We start from the raw sequence: 26,717 nt of genomic DNA, 5'->3' as shown, positions 1-26,717 counted from the left end.
TAATATTTACAGTATCAGTAGATCTTCCACAAACCCATACTCTCCTTTGAACTGGTAGAAATGCATTAGATTTAAACAATCTATTATTTTCTTGAGGGGCAGAAGGGTTTCTTTGTGCTTGAAGCTGAGAGGCTGGCTTAGACTCACAGCCTATTATTAAATTTCTCTCATTTATTTCCCAGGCAAGTCATTTACATCTTTCTGTTTCCATGTCTGTAAAATGGAAATCATATAACCTCCTCAGAATTCCCAAAGCTATTAACAGGAGACACAAAATCATCTACAAGCATATAAAATTCTGAGATCTTATGGCAGAGTACAACTCACAAGTGGATTTAATATGGTCTTACAATATACCAAACAATATTAGAATGGAACATTAGTACCTTCGGAACAGCATTTTATCCCAGAAAGGACAGCTTTATAGAGTTTGTCTGCCTAACTCAAGCAAGAAGTTATGGCTGGCCCTTGCAATAATATACATTGTGGGAGAGTTTCCGAGGAGCCTTTCTGCTTTGCAGTCCCAAAGCACGGCAGATACTCTGTACTCCGGGGCTCTGCCTGGCAGTGGAGGCCCAGATCTCCTGCTCCTGAGCTACAGCACTGTGCAGAGCCAAAAGAAAGCATTTCTCTAACCTTCCCCTGCAGCACGTAACAGAGCTGTTGTCTTTGCTGGAGCCCACAGAAAGCACAAGTTGCTGCATGCTATTATTCTCACGGACAGACTCGAACATTTAGCCAAAAACGCCCTTGTTTATGTTTGCCTGCACTGCATCACAAACAAACTGTAAAAGCATTTAAACACAGAAAATCCTATGAAGTGATGCAATGTGGAAAAAAATTTACTTCTCAGGTATGACTGAATTAAATAAACAGAACATATACTAGCATATTAAAGATGACCAACTCCAGTGCATTTAATACCTTAAGTGGACACGAGATGTTTGCTTATTCCCAGTGATGCTGGTCCAATTCCTGTAGTCATAGTTACCCTGAAAGCAGAGCTTTTTACGCAACTAGCAGTCGCTGGTTTTTGGCACCAAGCTTCACAAGATAAACACTCCACAATCCCTCAGTGCTACCTGAGGCACTTCTCCTGCCAGACCTTTCCACAAGATCTCCTTGCATAGGCTTAGAGTCTTCTGGAAAAGAATAAGAGCATTTTAAAGTCAAATCTAAATGTCATTTCAATGCCCAGAGTGGTAATATTGTTTAGAGGACTGAGAACAGGACTGTAAATCCATAAATTGTAGTTCCAGCAATCATAGCAGAAATTAATCCTGTTCTGTTTGGGGCAAGCAGTTTAATTTCCTCATTTATGTGAGAGCAGAAATGCTACCATCATATTCAAATTATTACCTATGTCCTGAAAGAGCCATGCCTGATAAATACTAAGCAATACTGAGAAACACATGAACTTATTTATAACAATTATTTTCAGCATGTTGCAAATCTTAAAATGCTGTTCAGTAATGCAGGAATATGACATAAAAAATACCTTATAAATATGCGTTCTTCTCAAAATGGAATCATAAAAATACTCAGCCTTTATTTAAGGATCACAGGTGTGTTGCATTTCAGTATTATTTTCTTAAGTTTATACATAAGGAAATGAAACCGGACTTTTTCTATATTTTTGTAAAACCTTGTAATCTGACCTCAAGGTAGACTGTCAAATAATGGCATGGCATAACGTTTTAGCACAAGGCAAATGATATTGCGAGGTGTGAGGCAATGGGAAGTCAGGCTTCAGAGCAGTTCAGGACTATTCAAGGTCATAGAGACTGAAGTCAGGTCTCCTGGCTAACAGCTCCCTGATCGAATCAGGCTGCTATTGCTGTTGAAGAGGTTCATTTTATGAATTATGGTTAGTAATTTGTCAGCGTTTTTTATTATCCCAACAAATTTATGATTTTGAATAGAAATGTAGACTATCAGTTATATTTTTCTCAGTAATATCTTTCTTCAATGATTGTAACTGTGAAATAAAAAGATTTAGTTCAGTCCAGAAACCACATGAAAGGTATAAAAAGGAGTAATGCTCAGCAATGGAAGAAAGAAAAGCAGGAATACAAGAAAGAGTTAGAAGAGATTAAATGTTGGATGGACAGAAAGAGGTAATGAAAGGTTGTGAAAAACAATTATGGAAAAAATGGGGAGGGAAAAATACCGGTTAGGCACAGCACAAAACAAGCTTGCAGGAGAAGCTAGATAGGTAGGTAGACAGATAAATAAATAAATAAATAAAATAATCAGGAATAATGAATAATCCACCATTCACCTGACAGTAATCTTTGGTATGAAGGGTCTATAGCAGCCTGGTGCATTACTCTCACAAATGGAAAAAATCTGTCTCTAGAGTGAGAGTGTGAAAGAGGCGACTGTCAAGAAGGCTTCAGAGATGGCTTAGTTAAACATATGAGATCGCAGTTTCCATGAGTAAGAATCTTTCCCTGCCTGACAGAAGCGCATAGCGTGAAATGAAAAAAAAATCCTTTTCTATGTTTGCATGAATTTTTGATGACTATATTCAAGTAAATGGTACAGGCTGCGTGAGAAAGACATGATTAAAATGTGTTTGTCACACTGGCCCTGCCTTTTTAGTAGAAGTTTGCTGCTGCAGAGTGCTGAGGCTACCAAGAATCAGTACTAATTCCAGAAATAGACACAAGTAAAGAAACAGCTACATTCATCCCTTCTATTAAATGCCACAATGCACTGTTTTAGAGGTTGGAATAAACAAAATCATGGGAATATAACTGTGAGATTCCAGTAAGTTTAGGAGTCCTTTCAATTTTATAAATATTTGTGCCAAATGTGAGATTGCAGCAGCTGACCAGTGGAAGCAGCAGGTGTATTCATAGCAAGGATGGGGGCAGCAACCCCAGGGATTCTCAGTGGGGTAAGCACACCGCCAGCCCTGCAAAATGGGGTGAGCACGCTGCCAGCAGTTTAAACCCTGCTCATTTCCACTGTGCTTCCATGCCAACCTCGGGGAAAAAAATCCTCCTTCATCTCTGCTCCTGAGAGAGCAAGAGAAGTTTGTGTGGTCAGCACGAGTGGGGGGAACTCGAACAGTTGCAGTGAAGAGAAGCAGAATCTGACACATCAGTAGATTGGAAAATGCTAACAGAGCATGAAGCGTGGAAGCTGGGACTCGTGCTGCTGTTCCATCATTGGGGAAATGAGGAGGAAACGCACAGGTCCCCAGGAGATGCAGAAGATTCATCAGCAAGCATGATGAATATGTTTCAAACTCGCTACACCGTCATTTCCAGGCTGTCTGGGGAATCTGCCTACTGTACATTGTCCTTGCAGATCTGCTGAACAGTGTTACTCATCTTTCTTCAAATAGTGTTTAGAAGTTTTCATGTTATCTCCTAAAGATTGTCTTGGTGCTTAGTTGCTGCTGTGGTTAGACTGAGTCGAGATGAAAGAGTTCCCAATTTGTTCCCTTCTGCAACAGAGGAACCCCAAGGCACGTTGTGATGCTCAAAAAATTGCACAGAAGTCATCTCGACACATCTCAGAATAATTGCAATGGATATAAATAGAATTCATCACAGAAAGGCCTTTTTACACACTGGTTTTAGCAGAAATCTGTTCTATGGGCACAACTGCATCCATTTCATTCTAGCACACAGGGCAGCCAATTACTTACTCAGTACTGTAGGATGCCTGCTACTAACCCTTAACCGCTCCCCCTTTACAATTACCTTCTCTCTTTTTTCTCCTCTTTCCTTTCGCAAAGTTTGAGCACTGCTGATGTAATAGCCTCTTCTATTCTGGTTCTTTTACCCATAGCAGACTTCATATGGATACCTTCTCTTTTGGACAATATATATTACCATTTGCCTCTTTGTTGTATGTAAATCTGTGAGCTTCATATTGCATGAGAAAATCTACCGAGATTATGTCCTCATAGGAACATACAGCATTCAAAAACTATGTGATTCTCAATAGCTATTGACCAGACGACTGCAGTTGTAGCTGTAGCTAGGATGCAAAACGTTGCTGCTTGTGTGCCAGAGAAAAGCCAAGGTCTTCCTCGAGGACAATTTTGGTTGGTGTGTTGATTTTGGTTGGAGAGTTGATTTTGGTTTCCTTTTCAGTTCTCTTCTGAAGCAAAAAAGGAATTAACTCCTTTCAGGCCAATGAGTTCATGGGCAGACTAAACAAGGAAACACATCATCTGCCCAGTGTATCTATCAACAAATCTTAGATTTTTCTCTGGCATACAAGAGGGACATAGAACTACTGGAGAGAGTCCAGAGGAGGGCTTCTAAGATAGTTAGAGGACTGGAGCACCTGTCGTATGAGAACAGGCTGAGAGCTGCTCCTGTTTAGCCTGGAAAACAGCAGATTGAGGGGAGATGTCATCAATGTGTATAACTATCTGAGGGGAGGGTGTCGAGAGAATGGAGTCAGTCTCTTTTCAGTTGTGCCCAGCAACAGGACAAGAGGCATCAGGCACAAACTGAAGCACAGGAGGATCTTCAGAGGTCCCTTCCAACCTCAGCCATTCTGTGATTCTGTGATATGACTCAGATTTGGATTTGGGCCTAAATACAAGAATCTACATTTTAAGATAAGGAGCTTTGAAATGACAGCCTGGTCTAAATTCTGCAAAATTCACCTTATTTTTAAACATAACAAATCAAAATCCCAGATCTTAAAATCTCTCTCGTGTGGAACATTAAGCTTTCTGGTTTAGGGCTCCTCTCCGACCAGACACCCCTTCAGTAGCACACAGTGCCACAGTTGTAGAAGGTAGCTTCAGATATGCTTTCTACTGCATGCTCTTGATTGACTATTTCTATTTCTCCGGGCAATGCCCTGCTCATCCTAACAGGAAATCAAACCTTGCTGAAAATGTGATGCTTGGATTCCTTCTCTTCCCAGAATTACTGGAAGGGAAATAGATGTCTTTTACATGCAGAATCACATGCGTAATGGTCTCAACGCTTGCTCACAGGTCTTTTCCATTTTCACATAAATCTTTTTTTTTTTATGTTGTACTCCCACAAACTAGTCTTTTTTATTTTTGGCTTCACTACAGTAAACACAATTTAACATTAGGGCTTTTTGTAGTTGTTGGTCTGCATTTGTGATTAATGAGTTTTAGTCAGGAAATTCATAAAAACAGAACAAAAGAATCTATAATAAGTATGTGGTAAAGACAAGAGTATTTTTCCTTAGAATAATTGTATGTCTAAGCACAAAAGAGTGCAGAAGTTACACATTAGGACATAAAATCACAGCTGAAGGTCAATTTCAAAAACTTCAATTGAGATCTCCACATTAAACATCAAATAAATTATAGGATACAATAATAATATAGAATGTCTGTTCAAGTGTTCACCCATTTAGCCCACATACCCTCTACCTTAACATACCCTCTACCTTAACGAGTAATTGTCCTACATGTTGTGGCAAACCTACAGACTAGTCATGACTAGACTTGTACTGTTTGCCAGGTTTGTTTTGTTCCGTTTTGTTTTTTAATGAGGTGAAGCCTTTGACCATGGTCTACTTCATGTGCTTGACTATAGAACATTTGGAGGTCAGAGAGCAAAACTGAAACAAGAAAGTATAAAAGCAGCTTCAGACAGCACGGTTCAGTGTTCTAGTAGAAATGCATGCAGACAACAATTCATCTTTGTCGACAATAGAAGGGATTCCTGTAAAGCTCCACATGTAGAAGGCCAGGATGAAGAAAAGCACAGAAAGTGTCTGCAAATCTTGTTACAGAAACCAAACCAAACCTTTCTCCATCACACTATATAGAAAAAATGTATTCAAAGTCTATTTAAAAGACATGGCCTATTTAAATACTGTAATACTGCAATACTGCTGTTATATTTGACTTATTGGAGGTGTTCTGAAGAGTTAGAATGCAAAAATCTTACTAGAGTTATGTATTTCTGATGCAGTCCTGTTTACATATGAAGCCTGAAAAATCCCTGGTTTCTCAAACATAGCTGGAATCGGTCAGACAGAGGAAGCTGTAGTTCCTAGCCTCCATTCTGCCAGTACTTAGCTCAATACTTTTCTAATAGCCGTATTCCTAGTAAGTGTTCCATATATGTTCTTAATTTTCAGCTACTTCACTCTCAGCTTTTCAAACCTTTATTACACTTTTTCCACAACTATGTATATCAAATAGCATCCATCAAATCTTCTACCCAAATGGATATGTTTCAGTGGTGCTACATGAACCTCTGTTGCGGATGGTGACCCCTAATAAACAGCTCAGGGAAAGCTCTGACTGTTTTAACCTATTTTGTTCTGCTTCCATACAAGAGCTTCCCAGACAGGCCATCAACTGATGCAACTACTCATCAGTTGCGTGTGAATACATCTGGAATTTCTGCATAGGATTGATTCTCACAGCAATCCACTTAGTAGCAAACTATGGGTGGAATCAATTTTTAATTACTGGGCATACTTCTGGGAGGATCTGGAATATCTGAGGCTGAACTGAACAGTGATGGACAGAAGTTTGAAGCAAAGTGACACAGCCAGGCTACATTTTGGTGGTGCATCACTAGAATAAAACTGAATGTTGACACTATTTATAAGGAAATAATACATCATGATGATGCATCACAAGATACAGATCATATTCTGCAATTTCACAGTCAAACCTTCCTGAAGAAACTACTTGGGTTATTGAAAGAAATATTTCTTAGTTGACAACAACTACTAATAAAAGTGTAAGATAATTCTGCTCAGTACATTTCAAGACATTCTAGTATGGTCTCTAAGGAAATTGAAACTCGAGCAGAATTATTCCTTACAAGTAAATGTAGCCATGCTGCATTTTGACAACTTCCACTACCAATTGTTTTGCTCTCAAAGACAAATGTCAAAATGCTGTAGGACTGCATTTACCTGTTAGTGATTACAAACATTGCTCAACCCAGTTGCATCTTGGGAAATGCTTTTATAGCTGTGGCAAATACCATTTTGCTATCATGCGTAAATTATACTATTTTTTAAGGCACCCGGAGTTAAAATATTGTAGAGGATAGCCTATATCCTTACTACTATTTTACATGTTCTGCAAGGTTTGTCAAGCAAGAGTACATGTCTGTCATTTTGCCTTTTAGCTTGGGAAAACATGCAGCTATTGGTTATTGCGACAGCTGAAGAATGTAAGTGTTCAGCCCATTTAACTATTAAGTCAGCATAGACACAATCGACATTTATTTTCTATTAACATGAAAATACTGAATATAAACTGCTTAGCTGCTTCTTTTCCAGAAGTGTGTAAACAGAGGATGGATGCGTCAGACTCATGTGCATCAATGAAAATTAAAATATGTGCTCAAGGTGGGAAAAGAACAGCATTTTCATTCAACTCCTGTCCAGCAATATTATAAAAGCAGATTTAAAATAAATATGTAACTTCTACACCCAACAACATGTACGACCTATAAAAATGTTATATGTTCTGTTGTTAATTTAGCTCAGTGAATGTGACTTCTGCTAATTTTTGTCTTCTATAGGAAAAAAAATTTACTTTGTTTATCTGACTCCAGAATGACACTATGGAAAACATAATTCTGTATTCCGTGAACTGTGTGCATCACTTCATAAGCATAATTATCATTCTGGTCTGTTGAAAAAATAAAAATAAAAAATCAGAGGATACAGATCAAATTGTTTTCTCCACATGGTACATTCTAGAAAGCCTGCAATGTTTGATGCTATCAGCATAGAGTAATTACTGCAAAGTTGTTTCTGTTGTTTCAAGTGCAAGAACATCCCTTATCAATGCACAGCACTTCAAGGCCTGCATAAACTAAGGGTATTTTATGTCACAGATCAATGAAAAATTAGTTTATATGCAGAAGTTACTGTCAGAGAGAACGCGTAAGAGATCTCACCCACATTACCTTATAACTTTCCAAAACCATGGCAGAAAAATGTGATTAATAGTTTCCCTGTCTTTGGTTGCAGATTACTACTATGCTAAAAGCAGCCAGAATACAAAGCAAATAATGCATCCTCAGGAAGTGTGAACTTTTAATTAGTGTGACCTCTCCTATTACTCCATTGTTTCACAGCTATTCAGGGTGAGCCTACAGAAGCTTTTGCATGTAGGTGTGAATGTCTTCTTGTGCTGCTGGCTGACTGCAGTTCAGTTCTGATTCACAACCAGAAGAGTCACAGCTCACACCCCGATGCCATGATTTCATCAGAAAGGTTCATTCAGAGTAATGCAAAACACCCTAAAGCTCTACCCTCAGATGTTTGTCATCGTTTCTTGTCAAAACTGGGTTTCATAGGTTGAGTCCTGTGATAACCACAGCAACACAATTTTTACATCAGAGTTCTGCTGCATTCAGGCAGAACAAGAACCACCTACAAAAGACTGTGTAGACATAACCTTGATACGATTCTATACTGATTCTTCTTGCAGACCTATGAACAGTATTAATCACAACCCACTCACAGAAGAGTAACATAGAAAAGGAACACGTCACTTCTTTGGATGCATTCAGTGGGGTTTGTAAATTGACTTCCTTCCTTCCACCAGCTACTTGAAAGTCCCCAGCATTCCTATAGCTTACCTTGTAAAATTATTATATTTTTATTTAGAAATACAATCACTTCTCCATGGAGCACTGCGTGAAAAGGATGTGGTTCTAACCTCTGAACTTGCGAATGCACTTCATCATAAACAGCATTATGATTCTGTGGAATTTTAACTTCTTAAACAATGGTGTTGGGAAGATAAGAATTAAGGTGTTTTTTTCATCTTAAGAAAGTACAAATGAGCAATTCACAGGATCCAAAAATTTCCAGTATAATTTCACATTTTCTGTATAAAGCTCACTTACAAGTCCATTAGTCTTTATGGTATAAAATTACACCTCACAGACTGCAGCCCCATTGAGTGAAATTCTAAGGCCTTCCAGGAGCTGGTATATAGGCAGAGATAAACTGAAGAAATAATGTCAATCCAAGAACTAGACTGGAGCCTTCTAGCAAATATTTCATTTAATAACATTCCAAACCAAAAACTATTTTCCATCTCTTCATTTCTCTTTGTAGGAAGCTGCAGTGAGACTCACTGCAGACCCATTAGAGTCACAAAATCTTTTACAGCAACCTCCACAAGACCATTCAGTCTTATTCTCATATGTATAATAATCTATGACTTTAACAGGATGAATTGCCTGGAGGTATCCAAGCTTTTCTATTGACTACAGAGGGAGGGGACTTGACAGAACGCCTAAATTCAGGTGAGATTAAAGCACTGATGACATTGAGTTGTAAAAGATGAGCATTATATATGCAGTATCAGTTCTTCCACAGATGAGATCTACAATAGGTAAACAAAATGAAAGCACGGAATAGTGCTTAATATGCAAAGTATTCAAAATATCCCCATCAATGTCTTTTATCTTTGCTTTCATGCATATTCCCGGTCCCTAAATGCTAACTGGTAGCATGGGACTACTTATCCCGTAAATTTAAGTGCACGCTCAATGCCAGTAAGCACAGTCAGCACTCCAGCACAGCTCCCATTTTCAGCACATTTCAAAAGATGTGAACTTGCTGAAGAAAACCCACACCACGGTGATCTGAAGTCTAGTAATATCAGTAAAAAGTCAAAACTTGAAACTTTTTCTCAGCTCAGAAAAGAAAGTCTGAGATGTAAATGTTTTCTTACACCCTAGTGCATTTGTCCTGAAATGGACGGTAGGGAGAAATTTTCTTCCATCTTTCCAAATGATTTCTGTGAAATCAGACATTAGTCATTTTATCCTAATCATATGTCCAACACCAGAAAAGTTGCCATTTCAACTGACAAAGTTCTTATGACACGGAGACTTTCTGCTTACTTGATATGTGTGACCACACCACCTCCAAGCCAAGTTTGAAGATGTTGGCTACACTGTTTGACTCCAGTGCTTTCACGTTTTTTTGTACCATGTATGTGTGTACATCTGCACGTATACATATATCTTCTTCTGGCATAATTTACAGTCCCTAGAAATCCTTCTGTTCTTCTGTTTTTGTTGTTCATATACTATCGAACATCATCTTCGGAAAAACAAAACAGCATAAAAATAGTGTATTTAATGACTAACAACAAAAGCATTCTCTATAACCAGTGGATTGCAATACAATATCAATTTACTAAGCCAGATATGTATCTCTAAGGACTTCAAGTTGCCTTGAGCAGAAAATAGTGTTGTTTTTTTTTTTTTTTAAGACCGGGTTAACATGAGATTTTTTGTAAACATCCATCTTCAGGCTTGAAATTCAGCAGTCATCTTACCATTTTGCCAGACAACTGGCACAATCACACAGGCACTGACATGCTTCTGTAGGCTTTTATACTGGGAAAAATTCTCCACAGAGCTGTCATCTTTCTCATACTTTCAGCTTCCAATCCGGAAACTGAAAATGGATGAAGCTTTGTTGATTCTTTTTGGACCTGAAATCATCAGCAAATTTTAGCTCCAACACAGACAGTGCACAGAAATTTTGTGCTTGGTAGTAGTTCCACTCCAAGAAAAAATAAAAAAAAAAAATCTGACTTTGTAGCAGATTAAAAATATATTACCAGGGAATAGCATAGCTTGGTCACAAAAACTCCAGTCACAATTGCGAGAGAAATAAAATATGTACTTAATCATCCAGGCAGTCTCAACAAATTCTACTGATTTTTGATTAAACAGAACAGACAGATAAACACAACTAAAATTGTCCTTCCAATCGTGGCCTCTGCATGAAATCAATTCTTCTGTATTACACTGTAGCTAATAGGTCCCTATCAAGAGAAAGTTCTTATTTCATGAAAGACCTACTGTGCTTGTGCTATTCACAACATATTTCACAATTCCTGCAGTTTAAATCACAAGCATTTTGCAGACTTAGAAGGCTTGTTATTGTTTTTTTTCTCATAATCATTCTTCTTGCCACTTCTAATATAACATCCATTCTAAATACACTCAATGGGTCGATTTCACTCTCACTTATAAAGTCCACTTAATCTTCCTAGGTACATTGAAAAGCTTTTTGGTTCAGTAATGATGTAGGAACATGTTTTTTAAAAAATAGGTCCAAGGAGAGGTGGGGTTTGTTTTTTAATTAAGGTTTTGCACAGGGTAAACATCATTCTCAATGACAGCCTGTCCAATCCCTATACTTTATACTCAGAAACATCCAAAAGGACTTTTAAATTGTGTATAAAGGATAAAGAGGTTGAATGCTAGTCCCAGAATTTGTGTGGATGTGTGAAAACCTACAGAGGTTGCTTTTCTCTTCCTGGGGAAAATTCCATGGAAGCTTCATTTCCAGAAGTCAACGGCCTCAAAAGTTTTCATAGTCCTTCAAGGCCTTTTCCCCTTCTATACTATTCAGCAAGAATAAATATCCCACTTGCATATGTCACAAATGTACCTAAGGTGACCAGCAACTTTGTGAAAAACATTCCCCTATATTTTACAAGCTAATAAAACACACTTCACATAGTCGTAGAGTCTCCATTGCATTATAAAATGTCATTTTTTTTTTACCACATACCTTCTTTTTGTTGGTGGGACAAATGTAGAAATTGTCAATAACAGTGGCAATCCCAGGCTGCAGATTCAACTTTGTGTATAACGTCCCAAAATCTGAGGACCTGAAAGAAATCAAACACCTGTAAGTGCTTTCCTCTAAAGGCTTCAGCATGGAAACTCTTTAGGAAAGCAAAAAACAAACACAACAAACAAACAAAAACATACATGCATGGTTTGTAGCACTAACTATCCATTTTCAATTCTTCTCTGCCATCCTTTTGTTCTTTTCATTGCTCATTAGATACTAAAAGAAACCTGCCTCTGTAAGAATATTTTTCGAGGTCTGAAAAAACATTGCTAGTCTTGCCTGTATTTCACAGGTCTGTGCAGTGCTAGCTTTCATCCTGACACTACCCTGTGCAGTAAGAGAAGCACAAAATATATACCTTTCCATCACCACCCACAAGTCGCAAAAAAACTGCTAGGCAGAGCAAAGGCTTGTATGTGAGTACTAACAGCACCTGCTCAGCTATGTGGAAAAAGAAAAGCTAATTTCAGTGCCTGGTGTTGCATAAAAGAACAATTTGGCCTGAGATCTGGAAGGCATTAGACTTGACAAAGGTATCCACTCCTCAAGCTCTTTTTCAGAGGATCATTACAGTTCTGAATAAGTAAAAACAAAGTAAGTTCTTGACCATCAATATGTCTTCCACACAAAGCTATGAATGTAACAAATGCAAGCACAAGCAGAAATTGCCTTGTATTCCTGAAAAACTGACAGCAAGAAATGGAATCTGTTTTAGGTACCTGCAACTGCGAAGTCTAGTATAAAAACAACAACATTAGTTTAGCAAAATGTTAATAAGCAAAACTCAAAGCAAGTCGCATCCAAAATTAAATCACTGTGGATGAACCTTCATTTGTTCTGTACAGGATCAAATTGCACCATATGGTCTCTCCATATTTTCCCTTCTCATTTGGAAGGAGACTCATCTAAGGCACCTGTCCCTTTCTCTACTAAGAAGCCTTCCCTAGGACAGAGAGTTGCTGGGTGGATTCCCACTCCATGTTCCCTTTGCTTCAGTGGAATAACACTCTTTGTCAAAAGCCAGGAGTGAAGGTGCCCTGTCAGGTACCCCTGGGTTATTCCAACATGTGGGAACATGCAACAACTCTCTTATCCAGGTTATCCAAGGGAATCACAATGAAACCTTGGTCCTTCCCAGCGTGACACTGAGGACTGCCTATAACTGATTTCTGCCCCACGTCACCATTCTCACATTTTCATTGCTCCTCAGCAGGCTCTGTTGTTGCATATCCCCTGCCCAGGTGAGTTATTGCTGAAATTCAAAGGCATGACTGCATACAGCAAGAGTGAAAAGGGAGATAACAAATCCCTGGCTAACCATGTCCTTGACAGGTGGCTCAGAGCCGAAGATCTCCTTCAAGCTACATAAAGCAGAATGGTCCCCAAGGGGCCACCTGCCTGCAGAAGTGCACCTGGCCTCCATCTCCCTGCGTCCCCATCCCACCAAGAACATCACTTAAGTCAGAGTACACATGATATGAAGCCAGAGATGGCTATTTTACTATCACACATCCAGCTGCCCACATGTTGCAAGAACCTGTAGCTGTGGTCTTGGATTAGTTTTTATGTCTCTGGCATCATCAAACATGAGGCACAGAATGGTATGTCTGGATCAGTCCCAAAGGCACATCAAGTAAAGAGCAGATCATATTTACCTTATTTTTCTTTCCTCTCTACCAGTCAAAAAAATGACTGTGACACACAGACCATACCCACAGCCCAAGGTTGAGATCATACCTCTTTTATAGTGATGTCTGAACAAATGCAATCCTTTTTTTTTTTTTTTTTTCCCCATAATGTTGTTTGGTCTGCAGATACACAACAATGCATTACAGAAGTTAACATAATCATAGCAATTCAGTTTTGACAAATAATTATGTAGAAATCAAACACACACAATTGCACTGCAGTGGGTATTCAGCACGGAGCTAATTAAAATTCTCAGGAGAATAGGATGGATGGTGCTAAACTGATTTTGCCAGAGGTGTTTGACAGAAAAGAAATTAAAGGAAAGACCAAAATACTGACTTCAGCCAGATGTACTGAAATCACACACAACAAGTATCTATGCTGGAAACAGAGCCTGGTATATTCTCTTTAAGGAAAGAATATCAGGTCAGCAGCTTGCCCAGTAATAAAATCCTGAAATAATTCTCTGAACCTCAGAGATGATCCAATTTACTTTGAAGAGGCAATTCCAGGATTAATACAATGGGACCACTGGAGAGTGACACCACAGGAGTGATGGTGACAGCAACCGTATCAAGGTATGAGAGCAGTACAGGCAGGAAGCCTGAAGAGGATAAGCCATTTTAAAGATTAAAAAATCCAGTCTAAAACTTCCTGTTCTAACTATTATGACTTATAAAAGTTACTACAAAGAAATAATAAAGTTGTGACAAAAAGAGTACACTAAATTAACAAAAGTATTTTCAGATAAAGGTAGAACAACTCTAGTCAAAATTATTTTCTCATACAAATTAGCTATCTCAAGGGGAAAAAATCAGGAAAAAATAAAAGGAATTCCAATTTCAACATGCTAAAACAAGCTAATGTATATCCATACAGGTACACCATGCCCAAGCAGGAAGACTCAGATTGGCAGAAGATCTGTGGATCAATAGAGAAATTTATTCAGACTGTTTTTTTACTGTAACCTTGCCTTGAGGGAACCCAGGAATGCCAGCTACTCCTTGAGACATCTACGTACAAGAGGACATAGCTCAAGGACATCGTTCAAGGGAAGCTCTTTCCAAAAAAATCAGTTGGTCTTCCAATTTTGCTTTAATCCAGAGAACACAGGTCACCACAAATTTTTATTTTAGATATAAGTTCCAAGTTCCTGCCTGTGAATATATAAAGAGTTAACATTTTATTAACAAAGTCCCTGTAATAAGTCGGCTATAGGGTTGGGGAGGATAAATTCTGGGATCTCAGAGTATGCCTGCTTTGGAAATATAATAAGCAGCAATACAAAACATGTTTTGTACCAAATTCAGGAGAGGAGGAGCCCTTTACTCTCTTCCAGTCATAGAATGACTTTGTTTTGTGTGCGCTAAAAACCAAGCTTGTGGTAAGTGTAAAGTAGAGAAAGTAAACAAAACACAAATCTGTGTTTATCAGAAAAAAAAGAAAAAAAAAGTATTCTCTTTCCTTCCTGAAAATTCATGAAAAGATATTTTCAAAGTAAAATGCAAAGAGGATACACATGCAACTGATAAGAAGAGTAAAAAGAAAAATCCTTCCATAGCATGGTTTATTTGCATTGGAAGCACAACAGCAGAACTCCATAAACCTGAGCAAGAAGCGTAAAGGTTGAATTCTTAAACATGGGCCTGACTGCAGCTCCGAGTGATCTGGATCCAGCTAGTGACTATTTTCTCTTCTGTGAGACATTCCAGCGGATGCAGCAAGCTATCCACATGTGCTTCTTCCTTATCCGCGTGTACACTAAGGGCTACAGATTGTGTGGATGTTTCTTAGTACAGCAAAACTCAGTAAAGTGGAGGACTCATAAGAAAAACATCTTTCTGTACTTTGGTGATGGGCCATTCCTGACAGGCAGAACCATCAGGTGCTGAAACTATGTGATTATTCACGTACAGATGCAGACATCACACAGCCTGACAGGCCCTACTGCTAGGTAACAGCTTCTTTGAAAGTATGCCTCTGCTGAAATACGTGCCATTCTTCTTCTTTTTTTTTCTTTTTTTCTCTTTTTTTTCTTTTTTTTTTTTTTTTTTTTTAAGGAAAAGTCACTTGCCACTCTAATAACAGTGTGTTGAAATAGCAATCGTCAAAATCAAACGATATTACAGCACAGACAGAATGATGGCTTTTTATCATGTTTTAATGCTGTGAGTTCAGACTATAGTTGGGAAAGCTTCCAACTGGTAGAGAAATGATGGGGGGGAACACTCAAAACTGCCTAAACTGTGGAGAAATTTGGATCTTGTCTTTAAAAATGTATCTTTCTTATACTTGAGCTGAAATAAATCTATGCCTAATATAATTTGGAACTGTACCTAAACTCTGAGTCTTGACATCTTTTAACAGAAGTATTGAGAAAGAAGAAGAAATTTAACAGATACCAAAAGAGACACAAAACAAATGTTTGCCTGTCTAAACTTCACTATCATTATAGAGCTCTCCACTGATGACTCACACCTACGATTCAGTATTACTGCTAGTGTTAGTTGTTTTCCAGATGGTATTTACAAGTATATAGAAAAATAGCTATAACAAACATATTAAAATGTAGATAGTTAGATGTTAAGGAAAAAATTTTGAGAGGTCAAAATTGCAAAATTCCAAGTAAAATTTAATAGTAAAAGAAAACGCCAACTGAAAATGCTCCTTTCCTTTCCTTTCCTTTCCTTTCCTTTCCTTTCCTTTCCTTTCCTCTCCTCTCCTTTCCTTTCCTCTCCTTTCCTCTCCTCTCCTCCTTTTAGTGAATTGAAGAGAGGGACTATGGCTGGAACAGTTAGCACATACGTGGATCAGATTTCCTCTACTTTTCCTCCTTGAAGATTAACTCAAAAACTATTTTAGCCAAATGAGATATACTGTACAATCTCTATTATTTGAAAATCCTGGAATACAACAATAAAGAAGTTTCAGATAATTCACGAATTAGTTAACTAGCCAAATAAAAAGAAAGCACTTGTTAAAAAAAAAAAAATGCATAGGAAAGATCTGCTGCTGTAGATTATTGATAAATTTTTGGAAAAAAAAAGATTCAGTTGAGATACACATTACAGTATCAAGGACGAGTGGATCTGTTCATAACACTCACTAGACTTCTTCCCACCTAAATCTTTTCCAGATTGTACTGCACATCTTCTTTCCTTCCCCTTGCTTTGGTCACAAGAACAATCCAGTATTTACATCATTCACACACACACGCACACACACCAAAAAAAAAACACCTTTCTTCACAGTAGAAACACATTGTAATGGTTGAGTTCCAATACCTGACTCACCTATTTAGGAATTCATGCAGATGAAAGTTTCTTCAACAGCTATATAAGAGTATGAATGCTAGCAATCCAATTAGCAGATTACTCATCAGCTACCAGCTCTGTGTAAGTATTTCACTCTGAGGCTTTCCAGAAAAGTTGAGCCTTTATGAAGTTACATGATATTTTTCCTCTCAGAAATAGAGAAGTTATAGAAATGTTTCTTTGACTTAATCCAGTTTTACACTAAACAATCAACAGTACAGTCAAGAGCTAACAGATAAACAGTTCACCCACTTCAAATTTAGGCAATATATAGTTTACTTTTTTATTTTTATTTTTTCATATGCACTGTGAAGATGAACTTATCCTGGTTTTATTTATCAATCCTTTATTGATAACAGTAGCCAGATTTTAAAGAAATGTGGATTATCACAACAGCCTTTTTGGCTAAAGTGAACTCCTCTGTAGTGCTCTGATGAGAAGATGGTGCAACCCAGCATTTATATACTTACAGAGATTCCCTCCCATTATTACAAATATTACATGCACAAGAACAGTCCTACAGTCCCAGTCACTACATGCAAGCACAATAAAAGACAAGCAGCTATTTGCAGAGGCTTTTCAGCAATCTGTAAATATATATTCATATTTGACTGTAAAACACTGCCTCCAAAAAAGCCGCAGAATAAAACAAAACACTGAACAACTGCATTCATATGCAGTGAGAACTCAAGGAGGATCAAACAGTCATTACTTCTAGCACTGGACTTGTACTCAATGTTTAAAATACACCTTACTCAACCATCTGCTCTGAGAGGGAAAAAGTCCTCTGTAGCCAGTAATAAAAGTAAGGATTAGCCTGCTGGGTCACTTTAGCAAGACATGTCCTTCCCCAGGGACTATAGTTACTAACTTCAAAATGAGGAATAGGATGCTGCCTTGTTTTGCAATGCGCTTAAAAATCAAAGACAAACTCTAAACAACGTGACACATTAGCTTCACCCCTAAGGGGCTGACAGTGTGCTCCACGATGCAGACCTGGTCTGGCTTACCCATACTGGCATGTCAGGCTACAACTTTCCACCGTGATGCTGCAATACTTACCTCTGCAGAAAGTATTTCCAAGCCCACCCTTTCCAGGAACTATTCTGTCTCAGTTACCCAGACACAAAGCTTACCACAGTACAAGAATCACTGACAGGTTCTTATGAGGGAACATGGAAGGTCGCAAGTAAACCGTGTATGTATGGGGTGTTATTTGGCAGAGAAATCTGGCACAGAAATTTAAGCACCGATTCTTCTTTATTTACATATTGCATCAGGTTTTCTCTTACTGGTATCTTCTGTCATTGCATTTATCCATGTATTTTTATTTGATTATTAGTTACAACCAACCTACTTGTTCTGTACAATGTAAACATTTGCACACACTTAAACTCCAGTAGTAAGCAGAACTGTGTCTTCAATATATACTACGTATCTTTTAGGGCTGTATTTAAATATTCCTGCTTTGCATACACTCATTGTACACCACCATAGTTATCTTTTGTAGCCCTTCATTAGTCCTTCAATATACCACAAACACCCTGCTCATTAGCCTATTATCGAGCTCCTTATCAGTTACATTTCTAAGCTCCTCATTACTTTGCTGCACAGCTCCAATAATTAGACTTCATATTTTACTGGCCTCCACAACACTGCATTAGCTTCTATTAGCTGCAATCACCACCTTTTCTCCCAGAAATTGTTAGTTTAAGTAGGACATCTATTTTGAAACTACTGCCTTGGTGTATCAATTCAATCACCAAGGCACAGAAGCCATTGATGGGCACGTATTAGGGGATATACTCTGTAGCCACACTCACCGTACATCATATTTGTGAGGAATCCACTCAAACATATAACATGTAGTGTTGCAGTGACAAAGGAGACGAGACACATCCAGGAAAACAGGGATACAAGGATACAAATCACAAAAGTAAAATCTCATTACTTCTTCCTTTCTACCTTTGCAACCCAAGCTGGGCTGGGGCCAGCAGGAGCACACACAGCCCTCGTGATGCAGTCACTGGAGAATGCAGACATCTTTGGGGGACACCTTAAAAATCCCCACCAATCTACCCCCAGCCATTTTGTCCTGCTAGAAACAAGGCAACTGAAATGATCCACATCCAAATTATAGTTTTTGAACGTTTATTTTTAACCTGGTTCATTTCAATAATCCTGTTAACAACTCACTCCCTCAAATACTTGTAGTTGCCTAAATATGTAAGTGGAAAATGAGAATGAAATGGTGGAAAATACAGAAAGCTTTCTTACCACACCTTCTTCACTGAATTCAGCATATCATGTAACTAACTGTTAGTGAACAAACATTTATTCTAAGAAACAGTCCTGTGTAGATTTAGTTTCAGTAGCTGCAAATCCAGCATTGCATTAGCAGGTCTCAGCAAGGAGTGGAGTACTTAAGAGAGGGTTTGAGGGGGTTGCTGCTGAGAAACAGCTCTGGCATATTAGAAACATAAATAAAAAAGCAGAGCTGATAACTCAATACAGCGATACAAAAATTATTAATATTAATTTATTTTCTTTCATATCATAAAAATACTGCCTGGATTAGAACACAGGAAGAATTTTACTATTAGGTATATATTTTTTAATAAAAAGGCTTTCCTTTACAACCTCAGTTTATTATTTCTGAGGGTACTGTATTGAAAAAAGTGGCTTCACTTAACTATTACGTTACTACCTAAAAAAGAAATGAATACATTACTTCCTATATATTATTAAATTTCTTCCACCGATTTTGAAAAAAATAATGTTTGTTGACAATTTAGAGAAAGGAAACAAGAAATAAAAGCCATTGGTGCTAAAGCACAATTTTTGAAAATCATGTTTACTACCAAGATTGCCAAAAGCAGAAACATCCTTATATCATTTTCAGTACAATTCCTCTTTTATGACTGCTGTGATTGAAAAAAAAAAAAAAAAAAGTAATTACCAAGGAAAATTTCTCATCTGACATACTTATGTTCTTTGGGCAAACTTAGGTTGGTTTAAGAACATTTTCTCGAGGTTTGCAAGAAACATTACAGTTCTCCATCATGGAAAAATACTAGGTATTTCCCACAGTCCAGGGCTTTTATTTAAACCAGTACACACAGCTGAAATATTTCTGAAACAACTTTATTCTCCTAATATGAGTCAGGCAAGGCAGCTCCTTGGAAGGCAATAAGGAGGTTGGGATGTATGAGACGACAGAATTTGGCTTTGTGCTTTCAGACCAGAATACAAAATTTCTTGTAATCGCTGGAGAGATCCAGCTGCAACAAGAACACTTAGGAAATTAAAAAAGAACTGATAATCTTTTAATAATTGTATGTGCATACTTGCATGTGATTACGTATTCCTCTAGTAATGGGCTCTGCCAACTATAATGGTTGGCTACTGAATCTTCTGTATGTGGAACTCTTCTTTGACTCAATTTATAGAAGTTTTGACTTTTCCTGCTAATGTGCTGACCTCGGCTTTATGATTGCTCTCAGTGAGGGGAGCAGTGAGCACTTTACACAAACAGGTTGTAGCACTTTATAAAAAGGTAAATAAGTCAATGTTTTGTCAGGGATTTGACTGTTACTCTGCCGCTGAAGCCAAATGCCTGGCAGAACACAGGGAGTAACTGGGCATGTTTATGAACAGAATGAAAATATCCTCAACCAGTCAGTAAATACAGATAAATAGACACTGTAAGGTGTCACGCCTTATGATGAGTGTATTAAAGACTTACCAAGTCCCACACAGTCATCTCTTGTGGGTTTATCTGGCATGCTGCTCTGAATCTGCTTGCACACATCGTGAATCGAGGCTGGACAGTGTCCAGATGGAGCACAAGTTCATGTAGGATATCAGTTCCTACGTCTCCATTGTTAAAGGAGTGATTATTGTAAGTTATTAAAATTGCTGCAGGAACAAAACCTCTACAAGAAATTTTAAGGCATCATTTTGAATCCCTCTCCTACCATAGGAGTTCACTGCCTGTATCAAAAGCACCGCCTGCCTCACCCACGTAGGCCCAATGGCTGCGGTGATGTACATGAAGTCACAAAAATGTCCAGACAGTTAAGCAAGATGAAGTTTTCTTAACAGCCATTAAAATCACGGTGTGTCTGTGCCACCTGAACTGCTTTGCTGAGCGCAGTGCTTACATGTGCAGTTACTGACAGAGGAGCGCACCTTGGGAGGCCGCAGTCACTCACCGGGGCGACCGGGGGAATTTGGATGCTCACTACCACTTCGGTAGGATTTGTTTCTTTTACTTGCTAATGAGCCCAGTCGTAATCTCCTAATTGCTTTCTACAATTGCTGAAGCCTTTCTATATTTATTTTGTGTAGAGTTTTTCAGCAGCCAGATTTCCCCTGCAGTCATTCTCCTGTAACTGCAGTGACACCTGGGGAGGGCCGGGCCCATCAGCTGTAGTTTGGCCTGCTGTTGAACTTGGCAAGCCAGCAGAACATAAAACCCCAGCAGATGTTTCTGCTTTTATAGCAGCTCTTCCAAAGCCTTGGCCAGACATAAATCCAAAATAGATCCAGAAAAGTCACAAACAGTGCCACCATCATGGCTCTTAAAATTAGAAGGCAGAACCAACCTTTTCTGCAGGACTCCAAGAGACCATTAGCAGCAGAAGGTGCAGTGAAGTGTTCCCATAAATTATGCAGACAGATTACAAGGGCTAGCCACAGCAAATGCAGCACATTTTGCACTGCATCACAGTTTGCTAGGAAACAGAACCCGAAGACAAATAGACGCATTTACATAGGAGTTTCCAAACTGAGAAGATTACACTTCATAGCAACAAGTACAGGAAGCAGGCGATTTTACGGCCATTAACACTTTCAGATGAATCTACCGTGCTTCCATACCATGATAATTAATGTTCTAAAAATAAAACAGAAAGGAGACGATCCTTGGCAGAGGTTGCGTTCTGCATACATGCCATGTTGGATCTATTTTGTAAAAAGAAAGTCGCGCTAAGAGTGCATTCACAGCTGACGTGGTGCTTTACAGGAGAGTGGGTTGATACATGCCAGGGTGACACGCTAATACATTTGTTCACTTGATGATGACTAACTGCTCTTAACAGAAGCTCAGTCCACTATAAACTGTTGCCATGTAATTTCAAATGCAAGTGAAAACAACCCCCACAGAATAAGATTAACTCTCTACCTTTAAACACAAAGCACTCAAGGAGCTGAAAACTTCAATCACACTCTTGTCTGACATTCAGGGAGATCAGGAAGAGAAAAAAAAAAAAGTGACCCTGCATGTAAAAATAAGCTCTTTTTGAAGGAGTGAGGATTATTACGTGTTGCCCTGCTTCCCCTAGCATCTACCACTCAAGGTCAGATGAAGCTGCTGGGAGGTAATGCAGCTCTGCTGGTCGAGGGCTGCAGGGGTGTCTGGGGTCTCTCACTGGGGCTGGGGGCAGCAGATGGCCTCCTTCCCTGCAGGAGCTCTGTGTTGGTGGAGGTTCTGGGTCATCAAGTGAAGAGCCGCAGATGTAAGTCAGCAGCCTTCACAGCATCCACAGTGATGGGAAGGAGATCCATGGGATCCTGAGACACTGCAGGTACAAGAGCCTGAATCCTCCTCCTATGATGACGAAGGTTGGAAGCTGGTGAGTCCTGGCACAACATGGAGGACAGCTCTACCTCCATTTACAGGGCTATGACCACAGAACACCTTCAGTGCCCTGGAAGCAGCATCCATTAACGCATTTTGCTGCCTGTGTCTCAGCACGCAGCAGCTCCAGGAGGAAGTGGCAGGTGAAAGTAGTTGAAGACTCCCCACTGCAGTGGCTGGGGGCCCCCATCTGCTTCACTGAGCTACTGTCTAGGGCGTTTTGCTGCTTGTCAGGCCTTGGATCTGGGATGTGGCAGATATGGTGCTGAGGTGTTTTGTTGTTGTTTGTTTTTCCACTTATTAATCCCTGCTGCTCTTTCTCATGGATGAAATAATATCTTGATCCTCTCCAGTGATCAAGGACTACTAGAAAGAGATGAGAACAACCTGACCAAGTGGGACAAAAATATCTTTGCCTACAGGCTGTCTGGCCTGGTAAGAAGAGCTTACCCAAAAAAAAGTGTTTTTGCCCAATGAAAGATTTTTTTTTTTTCTTTTAACGTGGTAAAGCAGTGAAAGTTCAGCACAATGCTACTCATCTACAAATGTATGTACAGATCGCAAATGCTAGCCACTAGTCCCACCAGGCATATTTATTAAGTACTTTTTATACATCACTTGGAAAGCAATAAAATTGAAATCTAATGTGCAAATGTTTGGGGAGAGTAAGATACATTTGCTGTTCTTACTTCCAAATCACATCCACTTCAAGGCAATCTTTTTCAAAGAAATCAAGATTCCAGCTCTCTTCGTGGAGAGAGCAACAGGAGGGGGGTTACACAATATTATGCCGATTGCCCCACATTTCTGAGTAATCCCATGGAACACAGCAGACAAGTCTGCTGACCTTCACTCAGCTTTATAACGTCAAGTGAATTTTCCATATAAATTCGTCATCTGTTTAAATAATGTTAGGTACTGAGCCTTCAGTTGCAGGGAAGTAAATGCTTTTGCTCTACATGGAGACCCGTTCAGCTTGCTGGGTTCCTCTTCTAGCCTGAGCATCTACCTCCAACTTCACAGCAGAAGACCTGGGGCAAAAACTGTATATTTGCATTTCCAACAGAAATGGTAGCTCAAATGCTGCCATGATATAAGTGAGCACCAACACCAAATCAGTAAATTAGTATTCTATTTTACAAGTAATATTTGTAAGTGCAGTGTAAATAAAAAATAAATAAATAAATAAACTTCTTGAAAAGTCTTGGATTTTCACTGAAGTAACACTGGTCAGAAAGAAATCAAAAAAATACTCTAGCCCCACCTCTGACATTCTGTAAACCTGTATAGCACTTGTAGTGAATGTTACTGAGATCTTATAGGAAATAAAACAGATCCTTATGTGAGAATTCCCTCTGGACCACAGAACTGCACTTTACTCTTTTTGAGAAGAAAGTGATGTTATGAGCATTATGCACAGAAATCATATGTATTTCTACTTGTTGACTTGCGATCTTGTTAAATACTATTAAAACAAATTGGCCGTACCGATCCAGATTATCAATATGAAAACTTCAAGATATCACTCAGTTAAAACAAGAGGCATCTTTCACAACCAAACTCTTCAATACTTTAAAACAAACAAACAAAAAAAGTACAATGGCTTCACAGCTGCCCCAAATGTTTACCAAAACTGGAAGCGACAATTACTTTGCTCAGTCATTTATGTCAGGAAACGTGCCTGAGGGGCATTTTAATTCCTGTAATTAGTCTCTTCACATGACCACTTCCAATCTTCATGGTATTTTCCAAGCACTAACTATAACAGCAGATCTTGAGCTAATTAAAAGCAGACAACAACCGTCGAGCCTTGCAGTTAATTATAAGACAAGAAAGGAGGGCAGCAAGGATGTTCGACACTGGTCTACATGTACACCAGAACCAAAATTATACGGTTACAGAACACAAAAATGAAACTGGGGAAAATCTGTATGTCTGCAGAAATGTTATATATCCATTCTTTCCACTGAGCAGGCAAAGTACTTCATTTTCATTTTAATGAAAGGAATCACTTAGGATTCCCAGTAATTTTCACTTACTATTCATTACTTTTTCATTCATTGTCTGAAGAGCCTCCAGTTCAGAGATGGGCTCTCACTTGGAAGGCCCTGTATAGATGTGGGAAAGACTACACTATATCTTGAAAAGCTTACCAAGTAATCTAATGAAAGATAAATACTGTTAAGCCTTTGGGGAACCAGAGGGGTTAGCATAAGAGGAAAAAGCTTAATGTCATGCAGGAAATCTGCAGCAGACCCACAGAATTGCACCATGTTTACCAAAGATCTCTTCCAGTGTTTAATTTCAAGGACAGAGGGTGTTTTTTTTTCTCTTCTCCTGAATCAGACTGAATCTCCAGATATGAACTTCCTATTCTTTTCTTTTTATTGAGACAAACTCTTATCATCACCATTGAGATAATGACCAGCTGAAAAAGCTTTGCAACACATCTTAAAGACATAATACCTTCATGTTGAATGCTTCTGAAGTCATTTCACATGTAGGCACTTTGTATTTTGTCTAATTTTTATTATCCTATGCTAATAAAAATGAGAGATCTGAATCATAATTTTGTTGTTCCTATACATTTACTTATTGAAAAGGGGAATTCCTTCTTCTAGGGTCATCTGTCTAAATTTAGATATTGTCCTACTGTTAAACTGGTAGATTGGCTGTAGTTAACATTATCACTTATCACTATCTGCAATATCTAATCCTACAGAATCAATGCCATTGAAAATTTAGGGAGAGGAAACACAGTTGCACCACTGAGCAGGCTAAAAAGTTCTAAAAACTTTCAACAGAAAGTTATTGGAAAATGACCTAACTTCTGAGCTATGTATTTGCCATATGCCTTGACAGCATAGCTTGCATGCTCATACAAAAGCATATTTAATAACTGAAAGAAAATTACTTTTAAGGAGGTAAATTACCATCCTTGAGTGACCACTACTAAAATTTGATAATTCTTAGATAAAATCTACCCATCTTACTTATTTTAGTTACTTTAATATATCTTCTAGCAGCAATACAATAGAAAAGAAAGATTTGACACAATAGATTTTTTCTATTTATGAATTTCACTTTAAGACTTTGACAAGATCCCTTTGAGCAGTTTTCAACTGCAGAAAGGGTTCTTCTACAATAGACTGCCATATTTCTAGATCATATGTAACAGTTGACATTAGTTCTTCATTAACTACTAGTCCAAGGATACCAAAATGGACATCATGCACATACATTTTTAAAGATATTATTTCGTCACGTTCAGTTCTCTTTTCTTTATTAAGAAGTTGCTAGTAAAACTGATTGATGGGTAGTCTTATTGTACCAGGAGGACTTGTCATTCAACTCTTTGACCTTGTCTTCACACTAACAGTTGAGTGTCTTTGAAATCTGTTTACTTCAGAATTTACAAGAGTATTAATGACAAGATGTCAGCACTTTTCAGGTTTGAAAAGATCTAATAATAGTAAACGAGTTAGGACAGTAGGGTCATCTGTAATGTACTTTAAGCAAGACAAACTTCATTATTCCACTTTATGATTAAGGACAAGTACAGCAATTCTTAAGCCACTTTTTATTCTTTGTGGGTTTTCTTTTTGTTATTGAAGAACATTATTTTTTGAGGCCAAACACAGACCACATTATGTAACAAGAAAAAAGCTATACTAACAGACAGAGGACTTAAGAAATACAAAACCCTTTCCAGAAACATCTACAGAACCCAAAAAGCTGAGTCACTTGTTATTGAGCAAATTTTGGGAAAATTTGAGAAGCAGCCTATCTGATGACGTATTATTTCATCATTATGTCCAATGCATAAAAAGGGGGCTATTTGTTCCTCTGTCACTAACACTGGGGACTCTATTCCTGCAGTTCAGATGCATGAAAATGAGACAGATTGGTTTAAGGAGGGAGGAAGGAAATCTTTCTCATTTTACTTAGCAATATTACACACACACACACAAAAAAAAAAAAAGCAATTTCTTTTTCTTGTATTTGTTAAAGACCCTTTGCTTTGCTGCATAAGTATCTCAGGAGGAAAAGTGTTCTTTAGTTCCAACTCTCTCCAATATAGTTGCACTCCTCGCGTTTACTTTCTCACAATTTCATCTACTGTACAGCATGAGATTAGTAAGAATAATACAAAAATAATACAAAATATGATAATCAGGTGACCCATGAAATCCCAGAGAAATAGAGAAATTGTCCTCAAACATTAATGCTTTGTCTTCAGGAACTGACTAATCTGGTGAAACAATGAACAGTCACGTCACACCTGTATTTGTATTGGCCATATATGGCCTATTCAGCAGCTATGTGTGGACAGCATTTTGATTAGCACTTACAGATTCCATTTTTTTTCCTGGGTTTAGTTTTTGCATCTACCTCAGATTCTTCTAACATTTCACTTATTTACATAGATAGATGTACATTTAACACAACTGAGCTTCAGA

At 38.3% G+C, this 26,717-nt stretch overlaps 1 protein-coding gene across 11 annotated transcripts in view; it reads right to left on the bottom strand.

Annotated features, from left to right (window-relative positions):
- The window catches only part of SORCS2 (sortilin related VPS10 domain containing receptor 2), a 553,956-nt gene that overhangs the window by 233,084 nt on the left and 294,155 nt on the right, over window positions 1–26,717 (bottom strand). For 10 of the 11 annotated variants that reach the window (XM_080592004.1, XM_080592009.1, XM_080592010.1 and 7 more), the window contains one exon: window positions 11,548–11,647. The exons of the other annotated variant lie outside the window; for it this stretch is intronic. In XM_080592004.1, coding sequence (XP_080448130.1) covers window positions 11,548–11,647 — 100 coding nt within the window. The remainder of the gene's footprint in view (window positions 1–11,547; window positions 11,648–26,717) is intronic. 11 annotated transcript variants of the gene reach the window in all.

The sequence above is a fragment of the Anser brachyrhynchus genome, assembly GCF_964034855.1.
Source record: "Anser brachyrhynchus genome assembly, chromosome: 4".
In the NCBI taxonomy this organism is placed as follows: domain Eukaryota; kingdom Metazoa; phylum Chordata; class Aves; order Anseriformes; family Anatidae; genus Anser; species Anser brachyrhynchus.
This window is presented reverse-complemented; position numbering and strand designations above follow the sequence as displayed.